Source organism: Cyprinodon tularosa, unplaced genomic scaffold (assembly GCF_016077235.1).
Source record: "Cyprinodon tularosa strain WSP-4 unplaced genomic scaffold, ASM1607723v1 ctg195, whole genome shotgun sequence".
NCBI lineage: Eukaryota > Metazoa > Chordata > Actinopteri > Cyprinodontiformes > Cyprinodontidae > Cyprinodon > Cyprinodon tularosa.
Window position 1 is genome coordinate 1,530,296 of NW_024038707.1, and position 23,318 is coordinate 1,553,613.

At 37.6% G+C, this 23,318-nt stretch overlaps 2 protein-coding genes and 1 non-coding gene across 3 annotated transcripts in view; 1 reads left to right on the forward strand and 2 right to left on the reverse strand.

Moving 5' to 3' along the window:
• The window catches only part of LOC119782539 (complement factor H-like), a 30,459-nt gene extending 26,625 nt beyond the window's left edge, over positions 1 to 3,834 (reverse strand). Inside the window, exons 1-2 of the mRNA XM_038283548.1 lie at positions 3,582 to 3,834; positions 3,285 to 3,467 (exon numbers count right to left, since the gene is read on the reverse strand). Coding sequence (XP_038139476.1) covers positions 3,285 to 3,467; positions 3,582 to 3,642 — 244 coding nt within the window. The 5' untranslated portion in view covers positions 3,643 to 3,834. The remainder of the gene's footprint in view (positions 1 to 3,284; positions 3,468 to 3,581) is intronic.
• Positions 3,835 to 5,510: 1,676 nt separating this feature from the next.
• Positions 5,511 to 5,583, forward strand: trnaf-gaa. The gene has a single exon. It is a non-coding gene; the product is annotated as a tRNA-Phe (tRNA).
• A 3,343-nt stretch (positions 5,584 to 8,926) lies between these two features.
• Positions 8,927 to 23,318, reverse strand: part of cdc73 (cell division cycle 73, Paf1/RNA polymerase II complex component, homolog (S. cerevisiae)) — a 40,314-nt gene continuing 25,922 nt past the window's right edge. The window contains exons 11-17 of the mRNA XM_038283531.1: positions 17,775 to 17,832; positions 17,166 to 17,201; positions 16,981 to 17,068; positions 14,884 to 15,045; positions 10,093 to 10,193; positions 9,870 to 10,011; positions 8,927 to 9,770 (exon numbers count right to left, since the gene is read on the reverse strand). Of these exons, the coding sequence (XP_038139459.1) occupies positions 9,734 to 9,770; positions 9,870 to 10,011; positions 10,093 to 10,193; positions 14,884 to 15,045; positions 16,981 to 17,068; positions 17,166 to 17,201; positions 17,775 to 17,832 (624 nt within the window). The 3' untranslated portion in view covers positions 8,927 to 9,733. The remainder of the gene's footprint in view (positions 9,771 to 9,869; positions 10,012 to 10,092; positions 10,194 to 14,883; positions 15,046 to 16,980; positions 17,069 to 17,165; positions 17,202 to 17,774; positions 17,833 to 23,318) is intronic.

Consider the following 23,318-nt stretch of genomic DNA (forward strand, 5'->3'; position numbering starts at 1 on the left):
AGCTCGAACAACAGAGCCAGCAGACACGTTAGCCCAAGCATCAACAATCCATCCGCAAACTGTGGCGTAACTTGCCCGGCGCTGCCTTCCACTTTTCGTGAAACTGTGGTCTCTGTCGGTCATCCATCGCTCCCACGCCGCTCGCAGCCTTACTTTGAACGGCCGCTTCACACCGATGTCGAGCGGCAAGCACAGCAAGCACAGCGTTCATTTGTTTCACCATGTTTTTCACATCGGCTGTGAGATGGGCACGCATGGAGTCACAGATTAACAGCGATGGTGATGCGTGGAAAAAACCACCTGGTCTCCTTACATTCACCTCCCTCAGCCACTCTTTCATCATCTCCTCATCCATCCAGCCCTTTTCTTTTGCTTTAATAACGACTCCAGCTGGAAAAGTCTCTTTAGGAAAAGTCTTTCTCTTAAAAATCACCATAGGCGGCAGTTTCTGTCCATTTGCGTGGTAGCCAATCCACGCCCACACTTCCCCCTTTAACGTTCTCATGGTGGTCTCAACAACGTCCGCAGTAACAACACACATAGGGCGCGCCGCACATTTTGAGGGGAAAAAAAGACGTTCATAATGCCTTATACTCGCGAAAATACGGTAATCTAAACACATTTTCCATAAGAAGAGAGAAAGAGACCCTGCGTTTACCTGCTCTGTCTGCTTTTTGTTACATAGTGTTTTTTGGGGCTCAAAGATGATCACTACTTTATCACTTTTCTTTCATGAACTCCTATCATGGGTAAAGTATTCTCTTTTTTAAATTTTTCATTCATATTCTTTGCATGAGTCTGTCCTACTTGCTATATACGCGATGTTCGACTCCAAAACTGACTCTTTCCCGGTGCGATTAACAGATTTGACTTTGTATTTTCCCCCAAAGCAGATGCGTTTTACTTTGAAACCACGTCTCTCTTCCTGTCAGACACATGAAATTGCCACTGAATTACTGCGCAGTAAAGGTGGGCGATACCGGGAATTTTTAATCAATATGATACGAAGTAAATACAGGGTCAGTATCGCCGATATCAATACGATACAGATACTTTTTAAAGTCGTAGGAAAGCAGCTGTTCCAACAGTTGCAGCTCCGAATTCTCCCGAGTGGTGCCCGACATGAGTGAATAAAGTGAATTGGTTGTTAATCAATGGGGCGAGATTGTTGTGGCTGAAGGTTTGCAAGCAAGTTTGGTTGTTGCCGGAAACATCGTTGCTAACCAGTCAGCAACTTAGTGCTAGAAGGTTTCTAACGGCAAATTCCATTGGGACCAAGTAGCACTAAATTGGTGACTTAGAAACGACACTGTCAAGGAACGCTATGGACAGCGGAAACATGCAAGAGGAGGAGAGTTTAGCATCAGAGGTCTTCATACATTTTTTATTTAAAGGACGGTACATGTTTGAGCCCTTGCCTTGCAACGCTGCCAGTTCTGTTAGCTCTACGTCTGCCGAAGACACAGACGTCCATCCCCGTGAACACTGGGACGGAACTCAATGGGAAAGGAAAGGATTCTGATTTCAACCGTTGCGTATATTAGCTGCGACATATGAATCAAGATGTTATGACCGAAAATATTTGATTGACAGATGAACGTTGATATATGATTGGCCGAATTTAGGTGTTCAGGCTGACGAATAACTAACTGGCCTGGATAAGACAACGAAAAAAACAACAACACAGATTTTAAGAAATAGAAATAGAAATGTTCTAACTTTTGGGACAATATCGTCTGATAAAAAGTACATTTATATCCATGTTTGAGCCAGAATTATTTGAAATTTAAATATGACTTCTCTACGACTTTAAAAATCAACGATACTTAGAATAAACATCAGGCAAGCCTTCTCCAGGTGGAAGGCGTTTTAAACGAAACACTGAAGTTACCATGTTTCTCCTTGACAAGTCAGTGAACTGTACTGCCTAAAGTTGAGTAAAGCTAACTTTTTTTCCATTCAGTTTAATTAAATTGTGTTTCTTGCTACCATAGAAAACATAACACTAGATGCAAACAGCCTTGTCCCACAGAATTGTAGGTTTAAGTGGGTTTAGTGGCTTTCAAAGCTGCGGTGAAGGCTGGCTTTTTGTAAATCTCAGCTAGTAGAGACCAGGGTTGTCACGATACTAAACTTTTCAACTCGATACCGATACTAAGTAAAATATTCGATACTCGATACCCTTTTCGATACCACAAGAAAAAAAACACATATCAATAACACTAGCCAAACCAGTTAAACAAAAATAATTCTCAGCAGCTGCACCTGTTACAAAAAAAAGTCTGAAACAGAATTATTCAATCACACAGTGTTCAGAAAGTGCATTTCCCACTATTCTGCACTTTAGATGGCTGTATCGATACTTTTGAAAATGAGTATTGTATCCGGATACAACGTTTCAGTATCAATGCTTTTTTGAGTATCGATACTTTTGACAACCCTAGTAGAGACTTTACTTGGGATGACATGGTTACACTTGCTTTGTTGAGGCTTTTTGACACACAGAGGCTACCGTTGCCGCAATACCTATGAGGGTATGATGTAGGTTTGTGTACGTTTGAGTGAAATACCCCAATCTCACCACTAGAGGGCAGTAATTTTTCTTTCACAATATCTCTTTCAAAATAAACCATGTCGTACATTTATGTTTAAACCAAGCTTTATTTTCATTCAACAAAGTTACATTTGAAAGAGTAAATAATTCACTCAAAATTACTGATTCATCAAATTATTGTAACTCATATAAAACTAAATATAAAGCTAGTCCTTAAAGCTTTTGTTAAAAAAAGAAAACATACTGACGTAAATGGACATCAGTATGTAAGTGGAGCCTTACATTTTAATTTACTTCGAGGCCCTCTATGATTTTGTTCCGGCTCTGGAAAGTTTTTTCCATATTTACCATCATCTGGTAAAAAGCATTGCAGGGATTTTTTTAAACATTGATATTATCTCTACAATAGTAATACCGGAGTATCTTCACAGAGGATTAAATTGTTTTTCACTTTTTGCTTTAGCTTGACTTATAAATATGATATTCATATTGAAGGTTACATGTAAATTCTTTAAGTGCCTGATCTAATCTTAATCTGGACATGTGTGTGTGATCTACATGTAGCCTTGATGTGGAAATTAGGTCCATTGCTCAGAAAATGAATAACTGTAAGGACTTTTTAATTGTTCCACAGTGAAATAAAGCAGTGTTAACATAATTTAGTTAATGTTAATAAGCCACTTTGATCATTTTTAAACTTAAAAGGTAATTTGAGGGATCCAGTACTCACCTATACACTGAGGGGTATGAGACCATTTGCCGTTCTGACATTTGCTTGTTGCCCACCAGCCTTCCACCACTGGTTTAAAGTCAGCTTCACAGCTATAAGTCAGTGTTTCTCCATGAGGATATGTATTTTTCTCTGGGACAAAATAGCCGTCAGGGAGTTCAGGGGGGCTACAAGGCAGCTCCGCTGTTTGTGAGGATAAAGAAAAGACAAAAAAAGAACAGAATCAGTCAATACAATGTTCTCTTCATCAACAATGAACAGGTAAAATTACCCTAGAGCAGGAGGAAATGTTCTCACCCTGTAGAAGGTCTGGAAGCCAAGCCAGAAGTAGAAATAATCCCAGATACCTCACACACATTTTGTCAGAAATAAGAAAGTTGCACAGTGGATTAGAATAAAAATGTCGGCTCGTTGGAGGTAGTTAATAATTATTCAGGGCAGATTTCCAGGGTTAGGAAATTTGGAGTAAACACGTTGTAACATCGCACTGAAGTTCTGCCAGTATTACAGCAAACAAATAAAAAAGATTCCTGTAATCAGTGACAATCAAGCAGTAAATTCTTTTTTTTTTATTAAATCAAATCTACATTTTTAGCTTAGTAATGAAGAAGCTGAATTAACTGCAACACCTGAGAATCATCTTTGCATCTGGATGGCTGTTTAATCTTCTAACCACAGTTTACTGCCTTTATTTCTGTTATTTACACAACCGTTTGTTTTCTTTAAAGCCTGGGTTTACCCAACAAGCTTAAATACATTTGTAAGGAGTCCAGATTTCCCAATCAATGTGTTCAGAGGTCAGATTTATCACCACCGTCACTCTGTTTAACAGAACTGACTCTCTGCGGAGAAAAACAGAGAAACAAGAAAATCAGAACAAATACCTTCAGAAAATAAACAAATATGTTTTCTTATCTGAACTTACAGTCAGAATCTCATTAGTGTTCACAGCATCATTTTCTAGCATGTTGGCTCTTTCTATTCATTATTTGTAATTAAAGTATTTAGATTACAAACACTGAATTTTATTCATGTTAACTGATCGCAGGTTAGACCGTAAAGTACTGATTTCAAAACTTGGCTCTGCTTCAGAAGCAGGACCCAGAGACCTTAAACACATTCATATTTTAACAGGCTCTTTCTTTAAACAGAATATTTCACAAGTACATTGTTAATAAATTCTTCACTGTCTTTCCAGTAGGTGGCGCCATCGCCTGACAACCAGTAGGGTAATTTAAGTGATAGTGTGAGAACAGAATCAGCATCATAGGCATAATTGTGTGCACAGCCCATCATGCATAAATATATAAGCAGTAATCAGTGCATGAGTTAGTTGTTTTTTTTAATGTTTATTTTAATATGTAAAAGCAAAAAAAGGAGGTTGTGAAAATGTAAAATAACATTTTGTTAAATGTTTTTTCTGGAAATTGTGTAAATAGTTTATTTTCAGGTTGTCTGGAAGACATGCTAGTAGCAAATTTCATATACAGGTACAAGCAGATGACAAAATCGATAAGGCGGTATTTAATTGCTCTTAGTGGAGACCCCCCTGTCTTCATCAGGGGGTCCGTGACCCCTAGGGGGTCCACGGAGGTATTGAACGGGGGTCGCGAAAGTTTTGGTTGATTTTTATATTCCCCACCGCAATTTTTTCCACTAATTGAAATGTCTTTAAATCCACATTAACATGAATTCAACACACTGTAGTAAACAGATAAATGGAGGCAGAAGATGTCTTTCAGTCATCAATGCACACATTCAGCGACACACAGGAGCTCTTTCAAGCTGGGCACCGTTTCATTCACAACACCTGTCCCATCAACCAGGAATCAGAAATACTTTAATATTCCCTGGGAAAAATAAATTACTTTAGTTACATTACTCCAACTGTAATAGAGTGACCAGTTTGATATAACACTATTTCATACAATATATATAATTAGGGGGCCTGCTCCATCTCAACATCAGTTTGGGGGTCCTTGGCCTGGAAAACGTTGAAGCCCCCTAAACTAGGCAGCAAACCAATCAGCCTCATCATTTTAATCACTGATAAGATACATTACATAACACTGGGTTCTCTCATCATGGCAACTGTTGGCAGATAGGATATGTTAGAGAGCGATTAAGCACCTTTGTTTGAAGCAGGAACCGAATGTTTGTCAGGAGTCAAATTCTGATGACTAGGCTGAGTTGGATCTTTGAAATGTAACTGGCCGAGCGGAACATGCCGAAATAGCTCAGTTGGGAGAGCGTTAGACTGAAGATCTAAAGGTCCCTGGTTCGATCCCGGGTTTCGGCAGTCAGTGTGGATCACTTTTGCTGGGGAGTGTTGACATAGAGCTTAGAATCTAGTTGTTCTGAATTCAAGCCGCACAGCCAAAGACTGTCACTCTGAGGCTCTGTTCGAAATCCTGGGCTGCATCCTCCAAGGACGCGGTCTACCTAGACTGGATCCTTCGAAGTCGTTGAAAATAAGGAGACCGAAAGTAGTTTTGGCTGTGAATTCGAACAGGTCTATGCTCTGTTGCTTAGCAACCGTGAAAGTTGACACACAAAGCAGGAAAAGAATGAAAACCGAAGTTTTCAAAACATTTGTTTAATTATTTATTTTTTATTATCAAGTGAACAAAGGCTAAACTCGCAAGAATCCAGAGTGGAATAAAGATTTCAACCAGGAGCAGGAACAAATACAATCAAATGTAATGATAGAAACCTTAGTCAGTTAAATAACCTGCTGCTGTCATTCTGCACATCTCTGATGTTGCTGCTATTTTTTAATATCCATTGCTGTAAAAATGTCCATAGCTGCATATTGGTTATTTATTCTCCAGTTTTATATTTTTAAAGCACTTTACAGTATTTTATTGTTTAGATTTTAACTCTTCCCTATTATGTTAATCTTTATTCTATTGTGTGACCATTTTCAATAATTTTTCTGCTGCTGTAAATTTGCCCATTGTGGGAAAATAAAGAGATTTTCTATTCTATTCTATAAAAGGGGTAGAAAGATATAAGTAAATCTAAACAATGTCTGTATAAAAATATATCTGCAAAATCTCTAAATATTCAACAACATAAAATACTTAGTTAAGCATATTGTGCAAAATAGCAATAAAAAGATTAAAATCCTATCAGATTTATAGTCCCCACCCTGCAGATATATTAGAATCTGTCCTTAAATTACAGCCAAACCCATTTACACAGTAACAGATTAAAACCTTTAGATAAACCAAACATTACCGCCACATATCTGACTCTATAACCATTAAAACAACTATTTTCGTTCATTTCAGACCGAACTATTCACAGACTGGATTATATTAAACTGAACTTCCAATTTTCACCACTGTTCGGCGCCAAGTAACCTTTCCTATGATCCTGGCTTGCTTGGTCTCGCAATGAATCCTGGGATATCGAAGAATACTGAGGATACATCAGACCCGTCCTTCAAATCGGGCAAAAAGAAGGACGCATTTTAAGACCGCATAACGAGGACTCTTGGAATCTGACCAGACCTCGGCGCCGCGCTATGACGTCATCGGCCTTCAAATCTGGCCTTCTAAGGACGCGTCCTAGGTTTTCGAACAGAGCATATGTCCCTGAGCAGTGACCCTTAACCCCACACTGCTCCTCAGGCACTGCAAAACGGCAGCCCACTGATCTAATTTGATTCACTGGAATGCTGATAGCCTGAAAAAAGTGAAGGAATCTTGTTACTCCCCACTTACACGAAGATGCACAGTAAAAATCCCTCCATGTGTTGCATTTGACTGCAAAAATAAGCAGTTTGCCGGGTGTGGGAAGACGTTCCCAAGTAATTTACTCAGTGGATGAACTAACCAAGAAAATCCAGCGTATGCTATAGTATAGTGTGTAGCATAACATTAGTCTGGCTATCTTGGACCGACTCAAAGACATTGACTGAGTTAGCCATTGACATGGTGTCTAACGTTAGAAAATAGAAACTAGAAATAGAAAGTTATTCAATGTGAAATGTCAATATAGTAATTCTTTATTATATAAGTGGATTACTCTGTCGTTTTTGTAGCATTTGTTGTATTCTTCATTTGAAAAAGTCATGAGCTGAAACATATTGTATGTTATATAAGCAACTCAAACATTTTTAAAGGTTAATGCACAGACAGTATAAAAGTGTATGACATCATGCATGCGCAATTTGCAAATGGAAAAATACTATAGCATTAACAGATTTGTACTTGTAATTCAGCCTCGATGCGAAATTATGAAATTATATGTAATATATTATAACAACAATTGTGTCATCAATACATGTATTTATTTAGCACTTTTGGCACTTCTGTATTATTATGCTAAATTAACACATTAATTTTGTTGTGATGAATTTGTACCATGTTATATTACATGATTTATAGACTTCATAATGACTATGCAAGGTGATGTGCCTATTTTTTTTTTATTATAAGTTAAAGTAATCTCCTTATGCTATGAAACAGCAAGTTTGTGTGCAAGTGATGAATTTATCTTTATTTTAAAAGCCTTTAGTCCCCCTGAAAATGAGAACATCATATTTGTTCGATGCTGTAGTTCACATTTTGTTTACATTGCAATGGGTCTAACTAGGGAGTACCAATATGGCAGCCAGTGGCTTCACTTCAACTCCGTACTACCAACGGGTTACCAGCAATCCAGTGAATAAATCGAGATGGGTTAAATGTAAAGAGGTCATTTCGTTGTTTTGTGACAGTGTAATGACAATAAAACGCTATAAAAAAAGGAAATCCTGCTGTTTGGAAACACTATTTTAGATGAATCACTACTGTAGATGTTAGAGTATCAACTTAAGCTTTTTACTAAAGTAAAATAATAATTTCTAATGGTTATTTTACTGGTAACTGCACTACATTACTAAAGGAAAATTTTTCTACAATTCTGGATGACAATTTCCTTAGACTTTATTTTCTTAGATTTTTAACTAATGGCAACAGTGTCAAATTTAATTTAGAATCATCTTGAAAAACAATTTATTTTGGTATGTAATGAATGACAAGTTGGTGCAGCACCGAGTCCAAACACAAAGAAATTATTCGGATGGTTTTTATATTTTTTTAAATAACAAAAGGCCATTATAAAAATTTGGTCAAATGAAACAAAACTGAGTCTATTTTTAGAATGTAAGGAGTAAAAAGTAGAGATAATTGGCAAAAAAAATGTAAAAAGTAAAAGTGAAAAGTTGTCCAAAAAAATAATTACTCCAGCGCTGCAAAAAAGCAGCAAGGCAGCTTGTGTAGGCATTTTGAATTAATCTGAATTAAAATAAATAAATGCACCAAAGCCTTATAAAGCTAAAAGCAGGTTTCCCCATTAGATAAGACAACAAACCGGAGTGCTCAGAGTGACGTAGGATATTAAAAAGTTTATTGAATTTCAGATTAAGGGGATATGGACATCGTTTCCAAACAATTCGGTGAGGCAGCTGGTTGTGTTAATGCTACTGAAAAAGACCTGACACATTTTATAAACTCAAAGTGTCATTTTTAATATACTTACTTTGAAAATAAAATGGTGGACTATAAACTTTATAAAGCAAATAAATGAAACTTAATAAAAATTTGCCAAGTGGAAAACAATTAGAAAAAGAAAACTATGTAGCCGACAGCTGATTGGTGGTTCAAAAGGGCTTTATTGTCCATTCTCATGTGATGCCTTAAAGCAAATATTTCAATTTTCTCATCTAGCACAACATCAACGAAGAAAAAAAAAGAAGACAAAGTCATCACATGACCAGTAGAGTTGCTGATGGTCTGAAAAACAGAAGTAGGAGCCGAATGAGGCGAAGCAGGCTTCTAACATATAAACAAATCACTTACCTGCAGCTTTCTCTGCTCAAAGAGCTTCGGCTCTCAGGTTTTATCATGTATGTACATTCTGAGCACAAACACACCAAATTGAAAAGATATTAGAGTCTCTATCCTCTAACTTAGCTCTTAGTCGTTCGTGATCCAAGGTATTTTCCTTAAACTGAACAGCTCAGAGCCAAAAAGCAATCATTTCCTTGATGCCAAAGCTAAAAACAAAAATGGGAAACCCAAAACAAATCAACTTTGTGTCGTTTGGTAACTTGTTTTTGATCTTTCTTTTTTTTGTTGTTTTTTTTAACTCTGTAGGTTTTTTACATTTTTTTTTAAATATCAAACACATTTTGTTTTTTGAAACTACCAGGAAACCTGACTGGGACTGAAACAGGAAAACCTTTAACAGGTTTTTAAAGGAAAAATCCCCGAGTGTAATGCTGGGGGAGTTTTCAGGAAGTCCAGTGGCTGTTTTAATAACCTTCTCTTCCTCCGGGTAAAATGGGATACATGATGGAGGATGGCTTCGGCTTCTTGGAAAACACGTCTGGACTGAACGGAGTTGGAAGGCTGCGGAATCAGTTTTAGGGAGTTTCAGACAGAAACTGCGATCTGAGCTCAGAACCGGAGGTGAGATTTGTGTTTCACCATGTATCTAAATAAAAAAAAAAAAAGAATAAAACACTTTATTTTTGGTTTGTTTTTCATTTTGAGAAAACTGGTTCAAAAAAACAAACAGAGAAATAAAAACCACCTGTCGAGGGTTTCCCAAAAGCGCAAGAAGACGGGTCGGTCCAGATGGCGCTTGTGGCGACTCAGCTCCAAAACGGTCACATCCCATTTCTGCACATTGGGGTCGGTCTTTGCCTCGTCGTATTTCAAATGGAAGGCTCGAACTGGAGGGGATAGAGGCGCGCCATGAGTGAGCTCCCTGACTAAGGCTTTAAATCTCAGATGTCACAGAGTTTTTCACTCACTTTTAGCAAAAATGTCGACCGGAGATCCGTCGGGCAGCAGCCACGGCCAGCCTTTGAACTGCCAGGCAGGACCCTGAACAAACACAGCCACCACTCGATCCCTGCAGGGACAAAAACAAACACACCTGAACTCTAGGAAGGAAATCAACCAGAAAGAGGTTTCAGATTCTCTGCTGGTTAAAAGCTGAACATTTAGGTTTTCTGCACAGCATATTGAATAAATAGCAGTTTTCCCCCAGTTTGCACTGATATGTTCACCACAACAGGAAACATGAGAGACTATTTTTGGTCTGATGTATGCTTACAGCAGCGTTAGTCAACTTTTTTCATCAAAAGTGAAACAAAATGTGGCAGGAAGTGATTCAAAACAGCGAGCAGCTATTGGATTGTATATTTCATATGCAATAAGGATCTGAAAGGTTGATTCATTATTATGGAAGCAAAGAACACATTTTGTAAATTGAAGTTTGAATAAAATGCAATCCAGAAATTAAACTTTTTTTTTTAATAAAATGTTTTCAGAGTGACTCTGCTGTTTTTTGGAATTGATTTTCCCCCCCAACATTTTTTAAAACTTCATCCTTCATATTTATTCTGCCCATTTCTTTTAACATATTATATATTTTACATTTTTGCTTGTTAATTTTATTTTTTCAATTAATTTCTCTTAAATTGTGGTTTTAAAATCACATTCTCTTCCCTTCCGGAGGGACGATTTCCTCTTGAGCGAGGAGTGATGATGCGTTTCTATTGGATGTTAGCATCAACATTTTAGCGAGCGTTTGTATTGGATTTGAAGTGAAGAGAATGGGGTCTATGAAATGCAGTTTGAGACAAATGCAATTTCTAAAACTCTTTTTCAATATAATTTGAAAAACATTAAGATAAAAAATGTAAATAAGTCAACAGAAATATAAAAAACAACTGCGATAATGTTAGCCTTCCTGTGTTTACTCTGTAGCTTCCAGTCCAGTAAGAAAGTCAACCCAGCATGCATTGCAGAGAAACGATGTATCAGTTTTGAAGTAATTATTCCTTTTTTTCTTATTACAAACAGCATTTTTTAAGTTAATAGGCTGCTGAGGGAATCTGTTGTCCATCTGCTGTTGCAGCAGTATAATCCACATCTCCTTTTCTGATTAGAGAGAGGAAACTAAAATGCTTTTTTATGTTGTATAGTAGAAAATAAAAAGGGTTTTAGTTAGTTTGTGTAAACCATTATAGCAGTGGAAGTAACAGAAATAATTATTGGGGAGAAAAGTTTACAGAGGAGCAACAGCAGGGAAGCGAACTGGAATGCAGAAGAACAACCTTTGGCCTGTCTATGGAGCACGGAGGATGTGGAAACATCAGCAGCAGAGTTCAGGACTACGACAGAAGCTAAAGGGGCATTTATACTAGGAGAGGCTGATGCTACAGTTTGCGAAGCTAATAGCGCTCACTGTCACGTCTTTTGATAGTAATCCTTTAACATATTTTAAACATGCCAACTTAGATATTTCCTTCCATTTTTACTTTAATATATAGACTAGATTTTTTAAATCTGTCTGGTTTGCTACAGAAGGATTTTGATGCCGAATGCAGCAGCTTTTCATACCATTTCAGTGGTCAGAAACGGCAGCAGTGATTGGTCGGTACCGCTTTGCCTTTGAATCCCTCGCTGCCCCAGGCTCAGCAGGCTGTTAGAGGTTTCTACTCTTATGAAAAAATGAGCATGAACGGCTGATTTTAAAAGCTTGCTTTAAATATCTGTTATCATAGCTGTATAATCATTGTGTCAGTATTACCTCGTTCTATAAAGGTTTATAAATGTAGCACGTAAGCAGCAGTGTTGCTAAGCAGCAGATGGTTTCCTGTTGTCGGGTCAAAATGAGGTTTTGTATTTATACAATAGTTCTGAACTGTGACGGTTTTTCAGTCCAGACGAGGCTCACCTTGCAGCATTTTCTCACTGGCAAAAAATGGAGAACTACTATAGTCTGTTTAAAGCAAAGTTAAGGCTAAGGGATTTAATTTCATTTCTACGCATTTAAACTATAATATTGTTCTATACTAGGGCTGTGAGAAAAAAAAAAAAATTCTTTCAAATATCAAGATATTTCATGAGATATTCAAAATCCTTAAGGAAAAGTCCAGTCATAGTCAGAATTAGAACTTCTGAAAGTACTTTAAATATGAAATTATTACATACTCTTCAATAAATTATAAGTTATTTTAATTAAGAGTAACTTAATTTGAATGTGCTTTACTGGAGGCATCCATGTTTGTTAAATAACACTACTGCCCTACTGGTTTGTGACGTCACGGTGCGGTATCGGCTGCTGATCAAGTCCCAGTACTGTATTTTAATTTTATTTTATTTATTTGACAGGGACAGTGTACATTAAAAAGCATTCCTATTCCTATATTCTCTCTCAAACCAACACAAGACCAATATGCCTAAGTTTTCACAAAAACTTTGCTTTGTTTAACATTTCCAACTTGAGGTGGTGTTATGAGATCAAACAGGACCTTTAAAGAAGATTTTCCTCAAACATAAGGATATGAAAGATTACAAGTTACATCTATGACCCAACAACAAAAAGCACAAGAAGCACCTTTCTCATGCTTTATGTATGTTTATGAGTCTGACTGAAGCCATTGCCACTACCTTTAAAGGGGAACGCCGTTTTTTTTCACATTGGCCCCTTGATTTTACGTTATTACATCATGTTCTACTCATCCATATTAGTTTTGTGTCATTTGGAGCCGTTCTGAAGATATTTCGTTAGGTTATATCCAAGTAACTTCTTCCTATGGGCAACGAGTTGAAGGCACAAACTAAACCGTTCATAATTTATTCTTTATGGTACGCCAGCATTCATACAGGGTTCCTACAGCATAAGGCAAGTTAAATTCAAGACTTTTTAATGCCACTTGAAATAAAAATTTAACACCAAATTCACAAGAAACACAAGAAAAACCTGCTTGCGACAATTTAACCCATAGGTTTATTTTAACATAAACCACTGCACTAATGTTTCAAATTTTGAAAAGCTTCCCAAACAGGAAGAAAGCTAAAAACACACAAATGACAGATATATTTTAACAATTATTTAACTGAATTCACAAACTTTGTTTTAGCAGGGAACAAAACAAATCAGTTTTAAAGCCACAGCATAACCAGTGCTAAGTCTTTTTTGAAGCTATTTTTCTTTGTATGGTTTTCTTAGTATGTTTGATTTGGTGACAAGTGGAGGCGTTGCAGAGACAAGGGTGGAACTAAACTGAGAAATACCGGCTGTTTCTCTGTAACTCCATTTTGACGCTTTGTGTTTCGTGCTCCGCATGTGCGACTCCACTGCCTTAATTCCCATCGTTCTGAGCTTGAATGACTTCTTGCATAAAATCCACTGAGCCTCATGTATGTTACTACAAAAAGTAAATGGTGCATCTCCCAAATGTCCCGGCCGCAACAACGCTTTTATTGGTTCCGCGGGATGGAACCAATAATGGCGAGCTGTTAATAAAAAAAAAAAAATTTTTTAAAAATTTCAATTTTAACGTTTTATTTCGATTACAAAAATAAATCATAGTAAAAAGAATCCTATTTATGATTTTTTTAAAATTAAGACCCATGAAAGACTGATTTAAGACATTTTAATACCAATTAAGGCCTTAGTTTTATTTTGAAGAAATCAATGCCTTTTAAGACTTTTTAAGGACCCGCGGGAACCCTGTTCATAAAATGCAGGCGAATCACTGACGTTACTTGGATATAACCTAACGAATATCTTCAGAAAGGCTCCAAATGACACAAAACTCATGTGGGTGAGTAGAAAATGATGTAATAACGTAAAATCAAGGGCCCAATGTAAAATAAATGGTGTTCCCCTTTAAAAGATCAGGAGAAAAAAAAGGATGATGGCAAAAATGAAGAAAATCCTGTTTCCAGATTAATCAGGGCGTACCGAACCACAGGTAGGTAATCTGTTTTAGCAGCTTTGTGATGCGATAATTAAAAATAAAAAACTAAATGCACTCCCCTTGCTGTGAAGGAGCTGACGATGCTCAGTTTTAGCTATTTGTGAGGCAATATGATGAGACAGAGAGGGAGCTTGTTGTAGAAGTGTTGGACATTCTCACAACGTTTAACAGCTTCTCAACAAATAAAAACTTTAGCGTCATCACCTGCGCTTCACTCCTTACTCTGTTAAATGTTTTTATTAACAAAACATTAAGCTTTCTATCAGTATTTCCCCTTTTAAATTCATTGAACCTGCTTAGAAATACACTTTCCTTTTTTTGGATCAAAAAAAGAAAACTTTTAAACTAATAAAAAAACATTTTTAAAACCCTTCCTCACGTTTGTTCTTTAACATTTTGAAGGGGTTTATTTTTCCGTATGTAGTATTTTAATGAAAAGCTACACTGTACGTTTGTGGTTTTGAATGAAAGGGGAATTTTGTTTTGAATGGAGACTATCTTGGCCTTTTGCTTGAAGTGATAAGTAAACCTTTTAATTCTTTGAAAATACGTTAACATTTCTAATCGGGCGCTTGTTGCTGCAAATAAGGGGTTAAAGCAAAGAAAACACGATGGTGTTAGATAGAAAAGGAGCAACCTGTATCGTATACAGACTTCTGAAACCGGACACCGCCCACTCTGTTAGTTATTTCCAACAGTCCTGATGCTTTATCAACTGTTCAGAGTATCAGAAGCTTTGATATAATCAGAAGGAAACACAATTTTAACTGACATGTTAGCTCCCTTCACAGAGAGAATGAAATAACATCTTAAAAAAGGTCTCACCAGTCCTGTGGAGCCAGTTTGAGCGGCTGATCGATGACTCGATAGGGAACCGTGACGCTCAGCGTCGTGCCACCGGGCTGGATCTGGTCTTTGCGCCTCTGGAGCAGAACCTCGTTGTCCCGCTGGATGCCCTGTTTCTTCTTATCATCTGGTGTAACAAACCTGAAACCCAAACAGTGTTTAGATTCTGGAGTTGGACTACAGGTCAGCCGGCCAACAGACTTTCCTTGCGGTCGATACCGATGTCAAAGCTGGACAAAAATAAGTAGTCATTGAAAATAGCAGTTTTGTTATCCATTTCTGACACTTTGAAAAATAATATACTCAAATATATTTTCATATGCTGATATCAAATTGATTTTTTAAAACGCGGTATCGATCTATTTTACTTTGAAAATCTCGTGAAATTTCATCGTTCTGTTACAAACTCTCGTGATATTTTGCAAATTTTGATTTTGTTAGTAAAATTACGGAAGAGGATTAGGGCCACTGGAAAAAAAAAAAGTTAACTGATTTTTTTTAATTTTATTTCAGTATAGTATGGGAAAAAAGTCAGAATTCTGACTTTAATCTCAGAATTCTGACTTTAATCTCAGAATTCTGACTTTTTTCTCAGAATTCTGACTTTTTTCTCAGAATTCTGAGATTAAAGTCAGAATTCTGACTTTTTTTTTTGTCAGTATTCTGACTTTCATCTCAGAATTCTGACTTTTTTTTGTCAGTATTCTGAGATTAAAGTCAGAATTCTGAGAAAAAAGTCAGAATTCTGAGAAAAAAGTCAGAATTCTGAGAAAAAAGTCAGAATTCCGAGATTAAAGTCAGAATTCTGTGAAAAAAGTCAGAATTCTGACTTTTTTTATTGTCAGAATTCTGAGATTAAAGTCAGAATTCTGAGAAAAAAGTCAGAATTCTGAGAAAAAAGTCAGAATTCTGAGATTAAAGTCAGAATTCTCACTTTTTTCCCATGCTAAACTGAATTTTTTTTTTTTTAATCAGTTAACTTTTTTTTTTTTTTCAGTGGCCCTAATCCTCTTCCGTAGTAAAATAGATCGATACCGCGTCAATATATCAACATATAAAAATATGGCAAAATTTTGTGAATTTTCAGGGGATTTCGTAGCATATCGATGACATATAGCAATATTTCAATAGTAAAAGAGATTGATATGGTGTTTTTAAATGGCAATATATCAGCATATGAAGATATTGTGATATTTTAATGTATCAATATTTTTTCCCTCGTCTTTAGAAGTTTTTAAGTCTGTAAAAAAATAAGTTTTTGAGGAAGAAGTAGTATTTTTTTTTTTTTTTTTAGACTTTAGAAACTCAGAAGCTGATCAAATATCGGGTTAAATATCGGTGGGGTGGCCGATGTCCGATATTCAGTTTTAAGGCCGATACCGATAGGGGGCCGATTATATCGTGCATCCCTAAATAAAAGTATGTATGATTTGAGCAGATATATTGATTCAATATCTGTTGTATTGGAAAATAAAAAAGGTTGTATTGAAACATCCCTGGTTAACAGAGAGGGTACTATATGGCACTTAAGGTAGGGACGAACTTATGTGAAACTTTGGGGACAATATTTTATCGATGGCACATAACATCTGCTGTGAACAAACCACCAGAGCAAACGCTGCTCCTCTGCTGCAGCTAAACACGCCGCTATCGCTGTAAAAAAATACCCCCCTATTCAGTAAAATGTTCTGAAATGGAACCAAGAAGGAAATAATCTTTAGTTGATAATGTCTGTCCAGTTCTACTAACTGGACCATCATATCCATTAATGTAACCAGACATCATCTACCCCTTATTTTGTATTTTCCATGTTTTTTTTTTCTATATTCAATTCTTGTTTTATGCTTATGCACAGCAAAGAGGTTTCTTCATGGCCGGTTCAAATTCTGCTTTTCAGTTTAATGAGAGCGCAGCGCAGCTTTAAAGGGGAAATTAATTATGAATGAACAGCAGGATCTGGTGATTAAATAGTAGAAAACTGCTTTATCCAACTTTAGAGAATTTCTAAGTGGGTAAATATAATCAAATTGCAGATATCTGTGACCTAATCCTTCCTCAGTATGGAGTTATTCTCACTTCAGATCCTGCAGAAGATCCTTAGCATTGAGCATTGTGATGAGGGAGGTGGTGGCAGCAGGGATGATGATGATGGGGGTTCGGGATCCTGCAAAAAAAGGTTAATAAAGCCTCAGAAAGGAACAGAAGATTAGGAGACACCTTATAATATGTATATAGTCATAGAAAAGACAGCAGTAGTGTACCTTTCTTCTGGTTTGGTGGAGGTCTGGCTTGTGAAACTAAAAAGACAAAGATGACATTTTTGCAGAAAAACATGTTTAAAACTCTGAAATAAGATGGTTTTACATTAGGACGTTAATCCCCAGAATGTGACTTTCTTCTATAAAAGTGATGCTACTTTTTTTGCTTCATGAAGGGAACCAAAACATGGAAAAACTGCAGGAGCAGTTTAGGCCTGTGTCTCCCCAGCTGCCTAGCAGCCATGTGACTCTGCTGTTGACAAAAAGCCCCTTCATTCAAGCAATTTAATCCAGACATCAGAACATTTCTCTTGATTTGGTCACGTCTTATAAAAGGAAGTCAGAAGGGATCAGTTTAAAGAATCTGCAATGTTTTTTTTTTTCTTCCCCCTCTCAGTTTTCCAATATAGCTTCAGGTGAAGAGCAAATTAGCTTCACTTATTGAGAGAAGAAAAGATTCTCTCTCATCTCAGAACAGGACTTCTTTCTTAGGGAACATCCAAATATTTTGTGACATCCAAACATTTTCCTGCCCCTCTTTAAATGTCAACAGGATGACGGCTCATTGATCATAACTGAGGAACACACTGGAGCTTAGAAATCACTACGGACCTGGACGGGGAACCGGCTGCAGCGCCGGGGTCTGGGCTTTCCGAGCAGATGCTCCTTCCTGAGAAAATACAAAAGAAATAAAAAAAGGTTACACACAAAGAAAATCACGGTGAGAGTAAAAAGGCTGCGTTAGAAAAACTAGGGCCGGGCAATGAATGGGATTTTAATCTGGATTACCATGTTGGGTTATAAAAATGAAATGATCTGATTATTTCGCCCCTTCACTCTCGTGCTGTTTTCTGTTGTTAATGCTGTAGACGCAATTATCAAGTGGATATTTTTCCGATTTGGTTTGACCATCTGAAAATCCGACTCGGAGATGGTGCGAGAAGACGTCCAGCGTGATGTGATGGAGCTGCACAGTCTCCTCCAAACTGTTTCCATGTTGGGCAGACATGGAAACAGTGGCTGCATATGGCGTCTCTAGGTTAAGGCCAAATGATCGGGGAAAGCCCAGTGACTCAAAGGAAGTTTTGTTTGTAGATGCTTGAGATCGGCCTTTTTTCCAGTGTAGTCCTGTTTCTCTGACTGTGACTGGGTGGATGTGCTCTCTTCTTCCTCTGGCATGGGAGCTGGCTCAGAGCTTGTACACCTGGCTGTGTGTTTCCTGGACGGGGCCGCCTTTTACAGCTGCTTTTTGTGTCTCTGCTTCTGTCTCCTTGAACCCCAGTCAGCCTCAGCAGATGGCCGCTCACACTGAGTCTGGTTCTGCTGGAGGTTTCTTCCTGTTAAAAAGGGAGTTTTTCCTCGCCACTGTCGCTACAAGCATGCTTAGTGTGAGGGATTGTATTCGAGTCAATGAGTCGATGCAATCAACTGGTTTTCCTTAGATAGAAAACTTTGAATCAATTTGACTGGATGATCTGGTGAACTGTAAAGTGCCTTGAGATGACATGTGTTGTGAATTGGCGCTGTAGAAATAAACTGAATTGAAATTGAATTGAAGTGATCTGTAAACATTTGTCTTTAATATCTGCCTGTCAAATCCACTAGCACAACTCATTTGAAGCAGAAGTTGAAAGCAACTAGCCTCGTGAGACCATCCTGATCGCGCGAGCTTTCAAGGTTTCACTCGCTAATCTGTCTGGAGACTCTCAGTTGAAGAAAATTTGGAGCCGTTCACCAAACGAACGTCCAATCAGCGTTGGCTTTGAGGCGGGTTGAGGTGTGACGCAACGAGAAGCGCGACAGTTAAGCCTAAAGAACATGGCGGCTTCAGCCGATGAAACTAGCGGTAGCGTGGCTATCGAGCAAGTTTTATCGGAATTACAGAGTATTTCTTCACTGAAAGAAGAGCAAAACACTGCTCTGGAGGCTTTTCTCAGAGGAAAAGATGTTTTTGCTCTTCTCCCGACTGGTTTCAGCAAGAGTTTGATCTATTAATTGCCTTGTGCCTGGCTTGTGGTTGTGTTTTCGTCGTCGCTCTGTTAGTACGTTATATGCTTCATTGATCTGATTGGTTTATTTGGCCCGTCTATCACCAACATAGGCCAATCAGCTAAACAATATTTTCGCCCCTTCCCAAAATTACTTTAACGGAAGGTTTCCAGATGGATATGCGGAGCAAATCCATCTGGCGGAGTCTTGTTAGAAAGCAACACGTTATGGAGCCATAACAGCTGGTTGATGCTGCGAGTCGTAGCGCAGCTGCAGGTGTTTAGGTGCAGAGATGTAATAATGCAGTGTTAAAGATTATATTCTATTAGCTTGATTCAGTTCAGGATCCTTCAGAGAAGTTAACTTGTAGATCAACAGGCTGCTGGGTGTGTCAGATTGAACTTCTGTTTGGCTACTGATGCTTTGTGTGGTAGCTATGTGGCAGAGGTGGATAATCAGGATCCAGAACGTAAATATCCTGACTTGTTTTCCTTCATCCTGTTCACTTAACCAGGTGATTAGCTACTCTGGTGATAAGTCTGTTATGGAGCTAGAAATTAAACTAGTTGGAACCGATCTCTGCACAGGATTTTTACTTTGTGGAGCTGAATAATCCTAACCTGACAACAGCCAGATGCATGTCTAGCTCCGCCTAGCTCCACTCACATACATCTGGGAAACCGCTCATTGAAAGTGATTTCCCCAACCGAATTTATGGTCTGGCCAATCAGGACGCAGGGCGGGTGTTTCCTGGATGTGACGTAGTGGAGAAGCGAGTTCTGTAAGTTGTTCGTCTATACTTTTTTGGTTGGCTTCTTTTTTTTAAAATAAGTCTGCTGTGCACAATGTTGCCTTTTATCCGGACATTTTCATGGCACAAACGACATTGATCATTTACCGACATTGCGCTGATTCCACTGTTGCTATATCCAAGATGTCGGCTGTTCTGTTTAGTTTTTTTCCTGCGTAGCTCTCACAGCGTCACGGGTTAGCTTCGGTGTGAGTGGTTGAAATAGCATGTCGAAAAAGATGACAGTCAAGTGGATTATCCAATCATATGCAAGGAGTTTTGATAAGGCCCAGCCTTCAGTAAAGGCAATTCCTATGGCGGTGTCCCAGATGTATGTGAGTGGAGCTAGGCGGAGCTAGACATGCATCTGGCTGTTGTCAGGTTAGAATAATCCACCTCTGCTCTGTGGGCAGAATCAAAGCTACTGCAGGTCATAAAACCGGAGGCTAAATGGATGAGAGGAAGCACACTGACCACAATTAAGATATAAAACATGATATAAGTGTTGACCATGTCATCCAGCCCAGATTCCAAGTTGTTCTTACGCAGAAATATTCTTTTATGTTAATGTAAAAAAAAAAGGAAAGAAAAACCATAACAATTACATTTTAGACTATGTCAAAATCTGTCATAAATGACTTGATGTTACTTAATGAAAAAAGATAAACAATCATAGAGACTTCATGTTTATGTTGGTGTCACAAAGTGTAACCAACAAACCAAAGCTATGAAAACAATGTAAAATCTCTCTAAAAAAAAGAAAAGCAAACAGACCATTAACGATAATTTACTAATTTGTATTTACAGAGCTGGTGAACTTTCTGTCATCCCATTCATACCTCCTGCTGCTATTCTGTGGCTTTTATGGCGAACACCAACGTGTTCGGAATAAATTATTCAGAACATAGAAAACCCCAAAGAGGCTGAATATTTAATAAGTTCTGTTTAGATCCTCTTCCAGCGCAGATGACCTGAAATTCTGATCACATCCTACAGGCAGCATCCATGTCCTTCCCTTCGACTAATCCCCCATGCATCTACGGCGCATTCAGAGGAGCGATGCTTCATGGCTGAGGATAAGAGGATGACATCAGCACAATCTCAGCGCTTTCACGGCGACATAAACGGATTTAGAGAATTTGATTTGGACGACAGATGTTGCTGGCTTGTTGATAGGCCCAATCTATCAGGAGCACCACAGGGTAAACTACCCTTTAGATATTAATCACACTGCAGCGAGACAGTGACACAAAGTCCTTTAAATCTGCAGTTTCAATGTCAGATTATATACTGATCCTAATAATGATATAATTTAAGATAAATAAATGTCATGCTTTATTACTGTTTTTTCCCCGGGATAAATCCAACTACACAGCCTGCTTCTGCGTCTGAGCTACTATCACGCCACAGATGTAACGGCTGTGCAGCGTAGCACCTAGAGATGAAAAAATGAATGAAGAAGTCCTTTAAGAATTAGCATGTAGCTATCCTTTTTATTCTTTTTTTATTATGAAGCCTTTTAGAGATTAGAGATCTAGGACTGATTCTAATCCAGGGTTCCTACAGCATAAGGCAAGTTAAATTCAAGACTTTTTAAGACTTTTTAATGCCACTTGAAATAAACCACTGCACTAATGTTTCACATTTTGAAAAGCTTCCCATACAGGAAGAAAGCTAAAAACACACAAATGACAGATATACTTTAACAATTATTTAACTGAATTCACAAACTTTGTTTTAGCAGGGAACAAAGCAAATCAGTTTTAAAGCCCCAACATAACCAGTGCTAAGTCTTTTTTGCAGCTATTTTTCTTTGTATGGTTTTCTTAGTATGTTTGATTTGGTGATAAGTGGAGGCGTTGCAGAGACAAGGGTGGAACTAAACTGAGAAATACCGGCTGTTTCTCTGTAACTCCATTTTGACGCTTTGTGTTTCGTGCTTCGCATGTGCGACTCCACTGCCTTAATTCCCATCGTTCCTAGCTTGAATCGCTTCTTGCACAAAATCCACTGAGCCTCATGTATGTTCCCTGGTTTTAGCCATGGAGAAAACTCTTGGCTGGAGACAATTTTGGTTACATTTACACTTGATCATATTTTCCAGACAAAAAGTTAATGGTGCATCTCCCAAATGTCCCGGCCGCAACAACGCTTTTATTGGTTCCGCTATCGGGACGGAACCAATAATGCGGAGCCGTTATATTTTTTTTTATATAAAAAAAAATTGTCAATTTTAACGTTTTATTTAGATTACAAAAATAAATCGTAATAAAAATAGTCCTATTTATGTTTTAAAAATTAAGACCTACGAAAGACTTTTTAATACCAATTAAGGCCATAGTTTTATTTTGAAGAATTCAATGCCTTTTAAGACTTTATAAGGACCCGCAGGAACCCTGTAATCATGATAGCCTGGGGATAATGATAAACATGAGAACACAGCTTCCCGAAATATCATAATAGAAAAATAAGACTATAAAAGCAGCTTCTATAGAGAAAGTTAAGCAAGACTGAAGAGATTGTTCAAAAAAAAAAAAAAAAAAATTGCCCCATAATTGATAATTTCTTATTTTGCCGTTTCAACTCAGACATTTCAACATAACGCAGTTTAGATCTGTAAACCTAACAGCAATACTATAAAAATTGTAGCTTAAGATGATCGTACCATCAGAATTTCCTGCCTCCTACAGATATGATCACATCTTTCTTCTGTTTAAAAGTGTACGTCATTCAGTGAATACTGGATATGTGATGCAAGTAAAAAAAAAAATAAAAATTATTTTTTTTTGAATATTGTAATACATAGGGATGTTAAAAAACTTGCATTTGAATTTAACAGCCTGCATCTAAAATCTTAGATATTAGCATGTCGGTGGAAGCAACCCATTGGTTGCAGACTGGGCCCCTTTATCTTGTTCAGACACCGATTAGAACATTTGTGTTCAACAACGGTAACTGAACATCAGAATTGGCCTGTCCATTATAACCTAATAACAGTTGTTTCTTGTATAAATGAGGCATTAACAAATATGTAATATTTGCATAATTTTACCCTTTTATACTCTGTCTTAAAGGCAGTAGTTATACATGGAATAAACTCTGCCGCCTCTTGCTTGGAAAAAATTAAATGCTCCTTTGCAAAAGGAGCAAGATTAAAAACCAAAAAGCTTTCAGGAAATGCAAACAAGAATGCCTAAATATAAGATAATAATAAAGAAGGAAACATTTGGATCTGCATTGACTGCATAAAACGCTGCAGGTTTTGAGTTCGTCGGATTCGATTAACTTTTCATTCGGAAGATGAAACCTGAGGTTTCACGTCTTTAATCCAATTAAGAGATCGACAGAATTTCCTCCTCCTGCCTCACAGCATGCTA